General features: G+C 39.7%; 1 protein-coding gene across 5 annotated transcripts in view; it reads right to left on the bottom strand.

The window, feature by feature from the left end:
* CYTIP (cytohesin 1 interacting protein) overlaps nucleotides 1–14,962 on the bottom strand; it is a 76,439-nt gene that overhangs the window by 15,170 nt on the left and 46,307 nt on the right. For all 5 annotated transcript variants that reach the window (XM_053908653.1, XM_053908649.1, XM_053908648.1 and 2 more), the window contains 5 exons: nucleotides 10,459–10,508; nucleotides 10,151–10,205; nucleotides 5,856–5,958; nucleotides 5,549–5,642; nucleotides 2,654–2,723 (listed from right to left, as the gene is read on the bottom strand). In XM_053908653.1, the coding sequence (XP_053764628.1) occupies nucleotides 2,654–2,723; nucleotides 5,549–5,642; nucleotides 5,856–5,958; nucleotides 10,151–10,205; nucleotides 10,459–10,508 (372 nt within the window). The remainder of the gene's footprint in view (nucleotides 1–2,653; nucleotides 2,724–5,548; nucleotides 5,643–5,855; nucleotides 5,959–10,150; nucleotides 10,206–10,458; nucleotides 10,509–14,962) is intronic.

Genomic DNA, 14,962 nt, shown 5'->3' with positions numbered 1-14,962 from the left:
TTAAGGATCTGATTCTTGATTTCGGCTCAGGTCATGATCTCACACTTGATCCAGCCCTGAATTGGGTTCTATGCTGAGCCTGGGGCCTACTTGAGATTCTCTCTTCTCCCTCTCCCTCTCCCTTTGTCCCTCCCCATTTGCACTTATGCTCTCTCTCTCTCTCTCAAAAAAAAAAAAAAAAAAAAGCCTAAATGTAATTTACATTTACATTTACATTTAACTGTTTATTACATACAAAATATTCATGATAAAATGTTAGAGGCATTCCCTTTAAGGTCAAGAACAAGAAGATTATCACTCTTGAACAACATGGGGGGGTTGGGGCACTGACCCCTGCACAGTAAAAAAAATCTACATATAACTCTGCACTCCCTAAAAACTTAACTACTAATAGCCTACTGTTGACTGGAAGCCTTAATAATAACATAAACAGTTAGCACATATTTTGTATGTTATGTTACATACTGTACCCCTACAATAAAGTAAGCTGAATCCTTGCACTTCAAACCTTTGTTGTTCAAGGATCAGCTATGTTTGAATAATCAGGGAGTAAAGGGCCAAACCTTTCAGTATCTGCAGATAATATTGTGTCTAAATAAAAAAATCTAAGATAATCTACAAATATATTGGAATAAAGAGACTTCAGCAAGACTACTGGATTTAAAATTTACACAGGGGCACCTGGGTGGCTCAGATGGCTAAGCGTCTGACTTCAGGTCATGATCCCACGGTTTGTGGGTTTGAGCCCCACATCAGGCTCTGTGCTGACAGCTCAGATTCTGTGTCTCTCTCTCACTCTGCTCCTCTTCTGCTCACTCTTTCAATCTCTCTCTCTCTCTCTCAAAAATAAACATTTTTTTTTATTTACACAAAAATAAATAACAACAACCTAAAAGATCTTTTAAAAGTAAAAGATCATATTGGAGCGCCTGGGTGGCTTAGTCGGTTAAGCATCCAACTCTTGATTTCAGCTCAGGTCATGATCTCACGATTCATGGGATCAAGCCCCCCATCGGGCTCTGGTCTGACAGCACAGAGCCTGCTTGGGATCCAATCTCTCTCTCTCTGTCTCTCTCTCTCTCTCTCTTCTCTTCCCCTCTCTCCCACTCATGCATGTGCACTCTCTCTCTCTAAAAATAAATAAACATAAATAAATTAAATTACAGTTAAAAGATCATATTTATTATAGCAAGAAAACTTAGAAGGTACATAAGAATAAACATAATAAAAGATATATAGAAGTGCATGAAGAAATTATAAAATATTTTTGAAGTACATAAAAAACCTGATTTAAAAGATCAAGTCCTATGTTTGAAGTAGGAAAAGTGAAAACCATAAAGATGTCAATTGATATTTATTCTATAAATGCCAATTCCCATCATAATCTGAACAGAGGAATTTTTAAAGAAATTTTACAAATTAACTCAAAATATAGCTATAAGTACAATAACAAGAGTACAAAATCAGTGTTGATACAGAAGGAAACAGAGGTTATTGATGAACTAGATGTGGGGGGAGGGAGGAAGAATACAAGATAAAACAGAAACAGTAACTCTACCCTCACCGGCGCAAAAATTAAAATGTACACACTTCAGGGGCGCTCAGTTGGTTAATCGTCCAACTTTGGCTCAGGTCATGATCTCACAGTTCGTGAGTTCCAGACCCACATCGAGCCCTCTGCTGTCAGCACAGAGCCCGCTTCAGATCCTCTGTCCCCAGCTCTGCCTCTCCCCCACTGGCACGCACATGTGCATGCTCTCTCTAGTTCTCTCAAAAATGAATAAACATTAAAAAGAAAAGAAGTACATGCTTCACAAAGAAAATTAATAAACACCAGCTATTGTTAAACACAGTCCAGGCAAGCAACCTGCCTGTAGTAGGCCGTGTGGTCTCTGCTTAGACTGACCCCCTCACTGCAATGCAGGGGAGATCTCTGGGATAAAGAGATCATTGCAATCTGTAGGACCATGACTCACACGCACATAGGTGAGGGCTGTACTTCATGGCCTGGCAGAACCTCACCCATCTAGCAAACTGAGATTTTCAAGACCCCCAAAAAGCCATCCCAGGGAATTGTATCTAAACATCCTGCAATATGCACTGTCTCCTGGAAACTTAATTTTTTTTTTTCTTCTTCAGAGTTGATTGCGTGTTGGCCAATGAAAGTAGATTCAAGGACAACCACAGGAGCAGAGGGAGATGATTTCTGGAGGAAGAAAGAGGCTGAACAGAAAGACACAGAAGAGGAAAGTGGAAAAACAAAACTTCTAGGCCCTCCTGCAAACAGGCAACACGGGGGGAAAAAAATGAAGAAAAGACCAGCAACTCCTCCTTTGTTTCTTCCCCAAACAAAATGTAAATCAAGAGAGATCACAGGTGCATGAATGAAAAGTTCTTCAAGTGATGTGCCTTCCTGTTGCTTTTCTGAGCCTCACAGAAACACCGAAGGAGGAAGGAAGAACGTGATTTGCACTGGCTTGTGGAATTTAATATTCCTGTAAAGGTAATTGTGTGGCTCTTGATAATTCAGCAGTTTAGACTCATCATGACATTTCATCTTCAAGGGCTATTTCAATTCCTCAAATAGATTTTTATTCTACCACTCACACGTTCAAGGATGAAAAAGGTACCTCACTGTATTAAATTAAATTACCTTTAAAACTTGTAGCTTTGCTTCAAGCTCTGTTCTTTTGAGAATCATTGTTCCATTAAGAGTCTCTATCCTGTTTTAAGAGAAAGGGAGGGGGGAAGGGAACAGCATGAGTGATTCTTTCAAACAAGTACCATCCTTGTAGATTATGCCACTTTGAGCACAGTCTACACTTAAAAAAGCAACATAAATGTTATTATTTTCATGGCACTTCAAGTATCTGCACCTAGGCGGAATCTTCTGACAATATTCAGAGAAAGAAAATGGAACAAAAGCAACACAAAAACAAAATGTCCCCTAGAGAGGGAGGTTGAAAGAAAAGATACTGTTTAACTTGTAACCCGTGGCTTGCTTTATAGATGCCAGCGTATGGCAATGATTGTTGTTCTCTAATGGAATCTATTCTTATGGTCTCTGACTGAATCACCTATTCTATTTGGTGAATATTTACTGGGCATTTACTGTGTGCCAGAATTTAGATAGTCATGCTTAGCATGAGGGGTCCAGCAATGAAACCAACGTGCAATAGGGATTTTCAAACAGTGGTAGCAACATGCTCTTTCTTGGAAAAGGGAAACATCCTTTCTTTCCTGGGATGCTAGGGACCTTTACTCTGTAAATTGACTTAATTTTGCAGCTCGAACAAACAGAACTGAAACCACTAAGAGATAATAACCTTCATATGACTCTCACATCTTGGAACCTTTTAAGTTTATAAACCTTAATCCTAGCATTATCAGTTTGATGCTGTTCTTTTCTCCCTATACCAAATGCCTTTCTAAAAATAAAAGGACGTGTTCTATCCTGAGTGATTTGTTTTGTGGGCTCATGTTGAGGCCTTTATTTTGACTACTAAGTCAGCAATCTGAATAAGGTAACAAATTCCATGTGTTAGTCACACACCTAAATGTTTTTAAAGTATTGGTTCAAATTCCTTCTGACAAATAAGCTGTAACTATTAAGATTCAGGAAATCTTTCAAGTCATGGGGGAATAATAGCATTAAATATGGAGACGAATTTTTCTCTATTTCTAATAGCATCATTCCCAAGATAATGAAATGATAATGAAAGCCAAGATGTTGTCTCCTTTCTCATTAGGATGGTCTTGTCTCTGGTCACGAGTGAGGATCCCTATGAATCTGTTTCAGTGGGAACTTTAATGCTGACCTGAGCTGAACAAGCAATAAATGTCTATGTGCCAAACCTCAGGAATACACTGGTCACCCTCTTCAGTATTTATACAGTTGTCTCTCATTTTCCTGACGTCTGAATTTCCATTTGTCTCCACCCACTACTCCTTAATTACATCTGCGTTCTACCCACTTCAACCATTTGGAACATAGCCTCCTGATTCTAACTGCCACCATTTTCCCTGGGATTCTATATGGCTCCAACCATATAGATTCAAGTTTCTCTGGAGTAAAGAGCTCCTTTACCCTGAACTCACAGGATCCACAGAGTTGGACCATCAGGAGTCCCACACACAGTAAGAACATCTTTGAAGCTTTAGACCAGAATAATTGAAGAGCATCCAGGGGATTTTCTATTGGCAGCTTGCAATGAGCAGCTGTGGGGTAGCTGAAGAGAACAGATCTTGGCTTCCAGAGCGGGTGGTCAAATCCTAGCCCAGTCACTTACTATATCACTGATCTTAATTCCACCTAACTTAAGCTTCAGGCACTTGATCTATAAATAGAAATAAAACTAACATCACAAGGTGGCTGTGAAGGATGAGCGAGATAATGCACACACACCCCACCTTAGTCAGAATAAATGCTTAAATTACTTAGCCTGACAAGACCCATGCTCTGCCCCCTGGCCAACTCCCTGCCTTCATTTCTTATATTCTCCCTAATCTACCAACCACCCATCACACTGGTTGTTTCTCTATCTCTTGGACATGCCAAGCCCATTTTGAGAATTCACAGACCTCTCTCTTTGCCTGAAAGGCTCTCACCAGAAGTTCACATGACCACCCCTTCTTTTTCCTTATGTCTCAGCCCAGATTTCCCCTCCTCAGGCAAGATCCCTCTAAACGCAGGTAGAATCCTCTTACTCAGTATTCTACCCCGTTCCTCATTTTACTTTCTTAATAGCAGGAACCAAAAGTTGAAACTTCAAAATTACTTCTTTTGAAGGCTTTCCTTGTCCATCTCCCTCCACAGATAATAAAGCACTACAAGAGTCCTTGTCTTTGTCTCTCCTAAGCCTATATCACAAAGCTGGAAACATAGTATTTGCTCAATAAATATCATTTGAATGACTGAGGAAATTCCATCTTTTAACTAATTACTGAAGTCTTATTAGGCTCTAAAGGATGGTATGGTAGAAAATTCAGTCAAATATCTAGTTGGGAAGAACACTCTCCCATGAGTAAGTCTGGACTATTAGTAAGTGTGAGTGTGTGTCGCAGGGCAGGGAGGGTTGACCAGAGTTTTCTTCCTGCTAAATGGAACACTAGAAGAGAAAAACAATTGGCTTGTGGTGTGAGAGTAAAAAACTCAGCCCTCCTGACCTTTTATTTGTTCTAACCACAAGATTATATCAACCATGGAAGCTGGACTAATTCCTCTCTATCCAAAGAGAATGTGGTGCCAGTTTAGTTGAATTTAACATTAAGATAAATAAATAAATAAATTTTCTAAATGTCATCCCTCCCACACAGATGTTGGGGCTATTGATGTCCTCTGACTTTAGATGTTGACAATACTTTCAAGTTTGAGGAAACCTTGAGAAACAAAAGGGACTGATAATACACGTCTGTACCCGATCCCAAAGCTTTGGTGCACTGCCTCCCTTCTTGTGATCCTGAACAAAAAGCCTATTCATTCACTCAACAGGCATTGTGAGAGACCATAACATTTCTGAAGCCCCATGGGAAGCAGATGGATAGTTACGTTAACACGTTTCCTGAAGATCTGATCAGGTCAACGACTTGTTTGTGGGTAAAGCCTTCCGTGCTCACACCATTGATATTTGCAAGGACATCACCTGGGAGATGCCAAGAAAAGTGAGTGTTAAAACACTTGCTTGAAGAATCCCTCCTGACATGCAAATAAAACAAAACAAGCAAGCCCCAAACCTTAGCAACATAAAAGAGGGAAGAAAATTCAAAGCAGCAATCACATCCTGACCTTCGGTAGCATAAAGATTTCTTTTCTTGCTATTTAAATCATTCCCAACATGAGCAAAGTTATAAATTACCAGTTTGCAGGCCAGCGTAGTGGGCTGGGCTATCCTCCTGTATTTTGCAAATCAGAGTGCACATCTCAGAAGAGCACATGTTCTGGTTCTGGAGCCTGTAAGTCTAAAAATTCAAGTGATACATAATTATTATTCAAAAAACTCAAAATCTATGTGTCAAAAAATAAAAGGGTGTTGATTACGCAGCAGAACAGGTAAAGGTACAAAGAACCATTGGAAAAGCTTTCTTGAATATAAACTGAATCAAAGGTACCAGTCCTGAGATTCTATGATGAAATCTGTAGCCAACCCTTTTCATTAAAAAAAAAAAAAATCCAGGGTGAGACTAAAAGTGGGATAAGACTGGCTCAAGATTTTCCATTTTCAAGCCTGAGAGACCACCTGATGCTCTCATTATTACATATCTATTAAGAAAAATTAGGTTTCTTATTTCCCAATGGGATAAAACAATAGTAGCCAAAAAGCAAAGAGAAAAATCTCTGTGTGGTTCTCCCAAGCTAAAGCACTCATTACAAGAGCATATGGAACAGTACACATCCAGGAAGGGAGATGTGCCAACAATAATTATTTTAAATCAGAGCTCTGCAAATAATGACAATCTGCCCTGTATTTTTTCAAAAGTGCTATAATTGACGTGATTACCTTCTTGTCTAAGTGCTCTCTGGTATGCCTGCCTGAATACTCACCGGTTCATTAGTCACTCAACTAAATTAGAAAAAGTTATGCTTCGTCTCTTGCCTCAGTTTGTCAAAAGCTTGGTTTTGTTTTTATTTTTGTTTCAAATTGTACCAAGAACACTCCATAAATATTGCTCGATATAGTGGCCCAGTGACCTATAACAAACATATTTTTCTTTTGCACACATTTAAGTTACGAAGCCTAGTTCCATTTAGAATCAAAATCAGTATCTGAGTTGAGTAATCTGATTCCTAAAGTTATTCCTATTACAGTACTGCTTCTCTGTGGAGAAATTAACGCCTGATGTTCACTCCTTCTTATTTTACAGACACACAGCCTCCAGAACCAGAAGTCAATCATGTGCATGCAACTCCTAGAAACTTGACTTAGTTAACATCTAAGGAATCTCTATTCGCTCTGCAAGGCATTTAGAATCCCTATATCATAAAGGTACGAGGGACCTTTAAAGGTCATTTATTACACTTCCCTCTATGTCAGATCCCTTTAACAGCTTTTCTGCCAGGAAGCCTTGCTACAGCCTGGACCCTTTCAGGAATGAAAAGATGATCTAGTCCATGCGGTACATGAACCAAAGCTCTAACAGTCACTCCTCTGGGAAACCACCGTTATAACAGCTCTTACTAGCAGTGAGAATCTGCCCTCCAGGTCCAGTGATCAAAGTGAGTACAATGAGGGGAAACATGTTGATTTACACAGCCAGCATATATGTGCACAACCAGTGTAAAATTTGTGGATTGGGGACAGAGAAGAAAAGGCAGAAGCCCCATAGTTCTGGATTGAAATAGTCAAATAATCCCCCCCGCCCCCCTCACACACACACACACACACACACACACACACACTTAGTCTTCTAGTTCCCGTTTTTAGAAGCCAATGACAGAACAATCCCCTGCATTTCTCAGAGATATAAAAGTCACATAGCCCTCTCTCAGGCCCAGTGACCTTTATTCTAACACCTGCCATTGTTTGATCTACTGGTACCGGGCACGTTACTAAGGACTTTATATGACGTATTGTTTCATTTGAAACTCCTAAGAATCCCACCAGGCAGCGCCGAGAGAACATGAACTTGGTGTGTATGAATCTAACATTTGTGTTGCTATCAAACTGTGTGACTCTTACTAACAGTATAAAACTAGCACCCAGGGAAATCCAAAGGGGATGTGTAGTTTCTTTGCCAATGTGCCCTTCACTTGGTAGACCAGAACCCAAATACATGTTAACCATGGGTGCACGATGTGGATACATGAGACTCTATCTGGTCTTCAAAAAATTCCCAGAGTATTTCCCCTATTTGATGACTACCGTAAATCTTAGGACTGTTAAAGAATAGATTATGGTGTGGGGACGCTTGGTTGGCTCAGTCGGTTAAGCGTCCGACTTCCACTCAGGTCATGATCTTGCTGTTCGTGGGAGCTGTGGTGACGGCTCAGAGCCTGGATCCTGCTTCAGATTCTTTGTCTCCCTCTCTCTCTGTGCCTCCACTACTCTCTCGGTCTCTCTCAAAAATAAATAAACATTTAAAAAAAAAAGAATAGATGATGGTGTGGAGCTGGCAATGGAAAGCATATACCAAGAGGAAATTGGCAGAGGACTGGGTTCCTGCTTTACTGGAACACACTGCAGCTCAGAAATAAAATCATTAACTCGTGTTTATCTACAAAGGTTCTAGCTGCTGTAACCTGCTGTCCACTAATGATAGTTTTGACTTGTGCTCCATGTGGAGTCAGCATTCATGGTATGGGGGAGAAACATGGGGAAACAATGACATATATCATAGAAGAGTTAGAAGAAAATCCTCATTTGTTACATTAAATAGGATAAGTGAGTAGTCATAGATCTTGTTTCCAGTAGCAACTGCTACATACCCTCTGGATAATTCTCATTTAAAAGCAAGCACAAAAGGCAGTGTCTCCACAGCAGAGAGAGAGAGCGTTTCATATGAATGGGGAGTAAGAGAGAGTACTATGCTTCTAAAACCTCATAGAAGAATCATAGATGTCACCGAATTTAAAAGTAGAATAGTTCAGGGGCGCCTGGGTGGCTCAGTCGGTTAAGCGTCCGACTTCGGCTCAGGTCATGATCTCACGGTCCGTGGGTTCGAGCCCCGCATCGGGCTCTGTGCTGACAGCTCAGAAACTGGAGCCTGTTTCAGATTCTGTGTCTCCTTCTCTCTGTGACCCTCCCCCGTTCATGCTCTGTCTCTCTCTGTCTCAAAAATAAATAAACGTTAAAAAAAAAATTTAAAAAAAAAAGTAGAATAGTTCAGAAAGTAGAAAGTATCTTTCTTCTTCCTATAGCCTTCTCCCTATTCATTATAGCTAAGGTTCCATTTGGTTTCTTTATTCAGAAGGCATGTTTTACTTATTAGCAGTTTCCTGTTCCTAATCTTCAAATACACAGCATCTTTCCAATTTGGGGGCTGATATTCAGTCACCAAAGTTTTTTGAAAGCAGCACCAAAGTTAAGATCTCAAAGCTGATGTGCACTATAAGAATACGATTATGCAAAAGAATATGATTATCTAAAAGAAATGCCAAAGTGTGATGGAGGAAAAAAAACAATAATACATAAGCTATTACTGTTGCACTTAATTGGACTGGACTTCATCTGACCTAACTCACCATTTTTACAAATATGGCCATGAAAAAGCAGAGAGCAAATAAGAAATGAAATTTTTAAGCTATTAGAAATTGAAAGCTATATGAGGCACCTGGGTGGCTCAATCAGTCAGGTGTCCGACTTCGGCTCAGGTCATGATCTCATGGTTCATGAGTTAGAGCCCTGCATCAGGCTCTGTACTGACAGCTCAGAGCCTGGAGCCTGCTTCAGATTCTGTGTCTCCTTCTCTCTAGCCCTCCCCTGCTCACGCTCTGTCTCAAACTCTCTCTTTCTGTCTCTCTCTCTCAAAAAATAAACATTTTTTGAAATGTCAAAAAAAAAGAAACTTACAAAGACTGTTAGAAACTTCCTAGAGCATGAGACAATATGCAGGTAGACCCAAATGTTCTAAAATGTTTCAAATAGTAATTATAAGGTGTTGTCATTAAGAAAAAAGTCCAATTTTCTTCATCATATCCAAGATAAAATCCTTAGTATCTCAAAATGTAACAGAGGTTCCACACGAATACATGCAGTCCCATATACACAAATATACACGCTTTCAAGTATTTCTTGAATGCCAGAGAATAGATTTAAAATCTGATATACAGTACAAAAATGATTATGCAAAACACATCTTAAATGCAAATATATAAAATGCACATCTGTAATAGAGTATTTCACTTTCTTATTTAGAAGATCTGGCTGAAACCAAGTATTTCTGATCAGGCTCAGACTTACAGGAAAACTAAAGCAACTCAGAACAAGGAGCTGAGCAGGTCTCAGGGGTTTTATTTTGGCTTCAATGTTTTCTTTTCTTGATGGCACCCAGCATGCTGAAAAACTCCCCCAAACCACTGCACACTGGATAAAAGTCACAGATACAAGTCACGGAGCCCATGATTCTCTGATCCTGTCTTCCCTCTTTCTTTGCAAATATCATACTATCAGTGCCACTTTCTTCATTAAAATCTGGAAAATTGAAAACTGCCCACCTGGATTTCAAATCCAAAAGTTCCATTATCTTGCTTTTCCACGGTAACAAGCTTTCTGTAACAAAGAAAAAAAAAATTGAAAATATGCATGAAGACCAAAGTATCACATTTGTCACATACATATCATTAAATAACTGCCACAATTACGAACAGCTGACGTTCATGTAAACCGTAGTATGTGAGATTCTGTGTGTGTGTTTGTGTGTGTGTGTGTGTGTGTGTGTGTGTGTGTGTTGTCGTCCACAGTCTGAAGAGCTGTGCTTCTGAATGCCTTGGTGAGAGACACAAAAATACAAGAATCTCTTTACCTTTGAGACCAGGAGAAGTCACCTAAAGAACTTGATCTCGTCAAAGCAAGCTGAAAAATATAATAAGCACACAGTTATCCAAAGGTCCTTAAGACACAACTATGAAGTGTTGTAAATCACCAAGCACTTTGTTCTTTGTCACCTTCTTTGGCCCAGCTCTGGGAAATTGTTACGTAAAGGTAGTAATTTCCATTTTCTAGTGGTAGCAAAGGAGAGCGGGGAAGGGGAACATTGGAGCATTAAAAGGCTAAATGAGGCTCAGATAATAATACACCCTGGCAAAAAGAGTCCATGTAATGTGGCAAAACTCCAAAGCTTCCAAAAGGAATGTCATCTCTAATCTCTATTTAAAATAGCCTCCGAAAGATTAACCATAGCAATTTCTAATCACACGGAAATCCAAAGAAAACAACACCCACAGAATGGCATATAAAACTCAAATGCTTGATAGTTTTTTGAGATACTGATGAAATGACTGTATTTATTATAATAGTTCAATATGTTACTGTTTTTAACAGGATAAAAGAATCTCTAAAGAACCAACTCATATGCAGAAGCACAATTCAGGTGAAACCAGGGACTCAAAACCTCAATTCTGCTTATGATTGATTTTTGCAGAAGGTCTGGAAGAGTGCGGTGAGATCTGTAGCCAAGAGAGCAAAGGAACCAAGTAGTATAAACAACAGGAATACTATCACCTTTCCTCTTCAGCATATTTTGGAAAAAGATCCTATAAACATAAACTTCCGAGATATCTTCTACCCTTGTAAATAGGAAAAGTAAGCAAAAGGCAGCATCTTGTTTTTTCAGATGATGGCTGTTTTTTCTGTGTTTTTGTGTTATTTGTTTAGGAATTAACAAATGGTAATCAGCCCTTTCTCAAATGTTGGTCCAGTGGCCCAAAATGTAAACTGCAATCCTAGCTAACCCACGGGTGTTTCATGGTCAACCTGACATGCCTGTCATCTATCAGTGAATACATTAAAATGTCAGGGGCTGCTTGGGTGGCTCAGCCAGTTAAGTGTCTGACTCTTGGTGTTGGCTCAGGTCCTGATCTCGCGGGTTGTGAGTTCAAGCCCCACATCGGTCTGTGAGCTGACGCTATGGAGCCTGCTTCGCATTCTCTTTCTCTCCCTCTCTCTCTGCCCCTATCCCGCTCATGCTCTCTCTGTTTCTCTCTCTCTCTCTCAAAATAAATAAATAAACTAAGAAAAAAAAAAAAAGTCAAGAGATCAACACATAGTCCAAACAAATAGAGGCTGAAAATCAGAAGGCGAAAAACACATAAAATTAATGCACAAAGAAAACCCTCATTAAGGCATTTGTTAGGACAGAAGCCTACGTCACTGTAATGAATCTGAATTATCAAGTACCAAATGCCAGCCTTTTCACAAACTTTCTGAAATGGCTCAGCGTTCAGAATTTGGCTACTGATTGGTCAGTTAAGCTAATGTAATGAAGAGATGATCTCTCCTCGCTTTGATGCAAATTGATTACGTTTTGGAATTCCTTGTCTTTTCAGTTCCACCCCTCAAATCATTTGCATCATCCTGAAGTCTGCAATCAGAAGGCTCAGACCCAAAAAGATTCTCTAGATTTGCCAGAAATTATTTATTTTCAATTTGTAAGGACTAACGATAGATGGCCCGCAACAATGTGCATAGCTTATTTCATCCTGATTTGTCCTACTAACCACAAACATGGGCTAGGGACAACTCAGCTATGCAGTAGGGCTGCCTTCTTATAAAAGAGAGCAATAAACTTGATATTGCCAAGTATTTTCATCTTGCCAGCACACTGCACTCACATTGTCTCAATCGACTTTCATTATTTGCATCTCCCTGGCTTTTATCCTTGTTTCTGATTGCAAGCTTCTTAGGTAGGTCATATCTACCTGTTACCTGTTATCATAACCAGGGCTTATATTTAAAAATACTACTCTTGCTATCAATATTCATCATATTATTCACATATTCTTGTATGTGGAGACTGTATGTGTATTTATATAAAGGGTATGCTGGATCAAATACCTCGCCTCTGTACAGAATTATCTTTATCCTTAGAGCCACGTGGGGACTGTACTTGTTTTACTTTCTACCCCAGTGCCTAGTGCAGTGCCTGGAATATAGGGGAAACTTCAAAATAGCTAAATAGACAAATAGAAGTAAACTATTAGACACCAATGTAAGTAAGTAGTGATGAAAGATCAAGTACAGGAGAAATGCATTAAAATATTCTTCAACTTTGCCCTTCATCAAATTTTAAATATTTGCAGGAAAAACTCAAGGGTAATCATTAAAAATATAAAATTAAATTTAAGAAAATCCCAAACACGTGGAAACATCAAAAATGAAAAAACAAAAAGAACAAAACCATCTCAGTCCAAAAACAGCAAGACCCATAAAGGATTAATAGGAAACAAAGGAAGTTCTAATGCCTTAATACATAACTGCCAAATGAATAAATGGTGGCAAAAATGAATGAGTTATTTCCAGCCTTTCCTCGCAATTTTAAATGCCCTTTTGCCAGGAAAATAATCATAGCACTGACAGGAACCTTAAGATTTCATCTGGTCCACCTGTAACCTGCCTTCTAAAGTAAAAAAAAAAAAAAAAAAAAATCATTCCAGATAAATTCAAATATAAAATAGTTTAACTCCACAAGACAAACCCAAAGCAATTTTCCTACTTTTCTCTGGCTAACCTTTCTATCTAGCTAATCGACTAGTTGAAAATATTTGCCTAGCACACCGTGAGGCGCATGGCAGAGACCCAATTCCTGTGGCTCACCTGATTTGGGTTACCAGTGACACACACACAAAATCAGACTAAGTCAAATTGTAAATTAGTTTCTACTCTAAATTAGCAATGAACCCCTCTTAGGCACCTAATGTTTAAAGAAAAAACAATTTAAACAAATTAGGCACCATCAAATTCTCTGACATGTGCCACATCTTGACACACAGCCTCCTTGCATGTGATCTGGGCTGTCAGACTCAGGCCATGTGGAAAGGAATGTTCCCAGGGTTCAGCCCGTGCTCAGGCACCCGGGTATCTGCCTAAGTGGGAAGAAGCATGCCTAAGGCTTTATCCAAAGCATCACCCTTTGAAAAATATTTTGCCTACAGCCCTTTTCCTAGAGTGAGCGGTCCTGTTCTAGGCTCTAACCTGTTCTAGGCTCTAACCCGTTCTAGGCTGTAACCCGGGGCGTCAGTGCTCCTGAATGCGCTCCCAGCCAGAGCCTTTTCTCGGGGTTGCAGCGGAGACACCAAAACGTATGGATAAGGAACGGGTGTGTGATGAACGGCATATGCCGGCAACAGCTGTCTTTTATTACACATTATCTAATATGAGAACTCTAGGTTTGGCAATTTGGCAGGCCTGCAAGCCACACATTCAATGACGACCGCTGATTAGACAAAGCTCCTTAACCCCTTGTTAGCCACTAATATAAAGATGCCTGGGGTTGAGTTTATGATTCCTCTTCTTTTGTTTTTAGTCAGAGGGCTTCAAAGATCAGGCATTAATATTCAAAACGGAATTTTTGCCGCTATGCGGTGATTTACAATGTCCCTCTTTAGGGGGAAGCCAACACTAAATATTTCAGCTGTCAGTTTGCAAAAGATCAGGGTAATCTGTAGCTCAGCCAGAGAGCCAGCAGACTCACAGGAGCTCAAAGTTCAATACTGCAGCCACTTCTGCTGCTAAGTAACAGATTGTTACTTCCTGGTCCCCACTGAGTGAATGCATTTCCGGAAAGTATTGGGGGTGGAGAGAGGACATATATTAACATGTTTCTTTTGTTTCTATTGTTTGTTTCAAAAGCCCAAATCCTGTGCCTTGTTCTCTTCTCCAGTCTCTGCTGCAATCTCCCTAATTCTTCCAGGAATCCAGGTTTGTTTTTTTTGTTTTTTTTGTTTTTTTTTCTGTTTCCCTTTTAACCCAGGAACCTTGAGTTAGCAGGGCTCTACAGACTATTCTAAGATACAGCAAAATAACGAAACCGTGTGCAATTTCCTAAGTCGTAAGTGCCCTTAAGGAACCCAAATAAACATCACAGCTTCCCAAGAAAGTCTCACTGTGGACTCATGAGCTTCTTTTCCAAGAAAAACTGTGGGCTATTCACTCAAGGCATGCCACAGTATGAATTAGAGAATACTTTTCCAATTATTTTGTAGTGAAATTAACACAGTGTTGTACCTAAAAGTATTCATTTAATGATCAAGATGCCTTGTTGCAGTTAGAAACTTGGGAGTTCGGGGTCACAGACGGGTGAACAGACAGAAATCATGTGAAAGCTTCTGCAGGGCAGAACCCATCCCAGAAATAGACACGTTCCAGAGTTTAGCACAAAATTCCGTATCAGAACTTTTAAGTGAATTCACCCTTTCTGAAGTTGCCTATTGAGTAATAATTCAATAACCTGGAGAACGTCAGGCAAAGACAACCTGTGGTACCAGTGAAGCACATTCCAGTTTCTAACCCATTTGTCAGGTCCCTGGTTC

This window comes from Panthera pardus, unplaced genomic scaffold (assembly GCF_024362965.1).
Source record: "Panthera pardus isolate Hobbes unplaced genomic scaffold, ASM2436296v1 HiC_scaffold_10, whole genome shotgun sequence".
NCBI classification, from domain to species: domain Eukaryota; kingdom Metazoa; phylum Chordata; class Mammalia; order Carnivora; family Felidae; genus Panthera; species Panthera pardus.
This window is presented reverse-complemented; position numbering and strand designations above follow the sequence as displayed.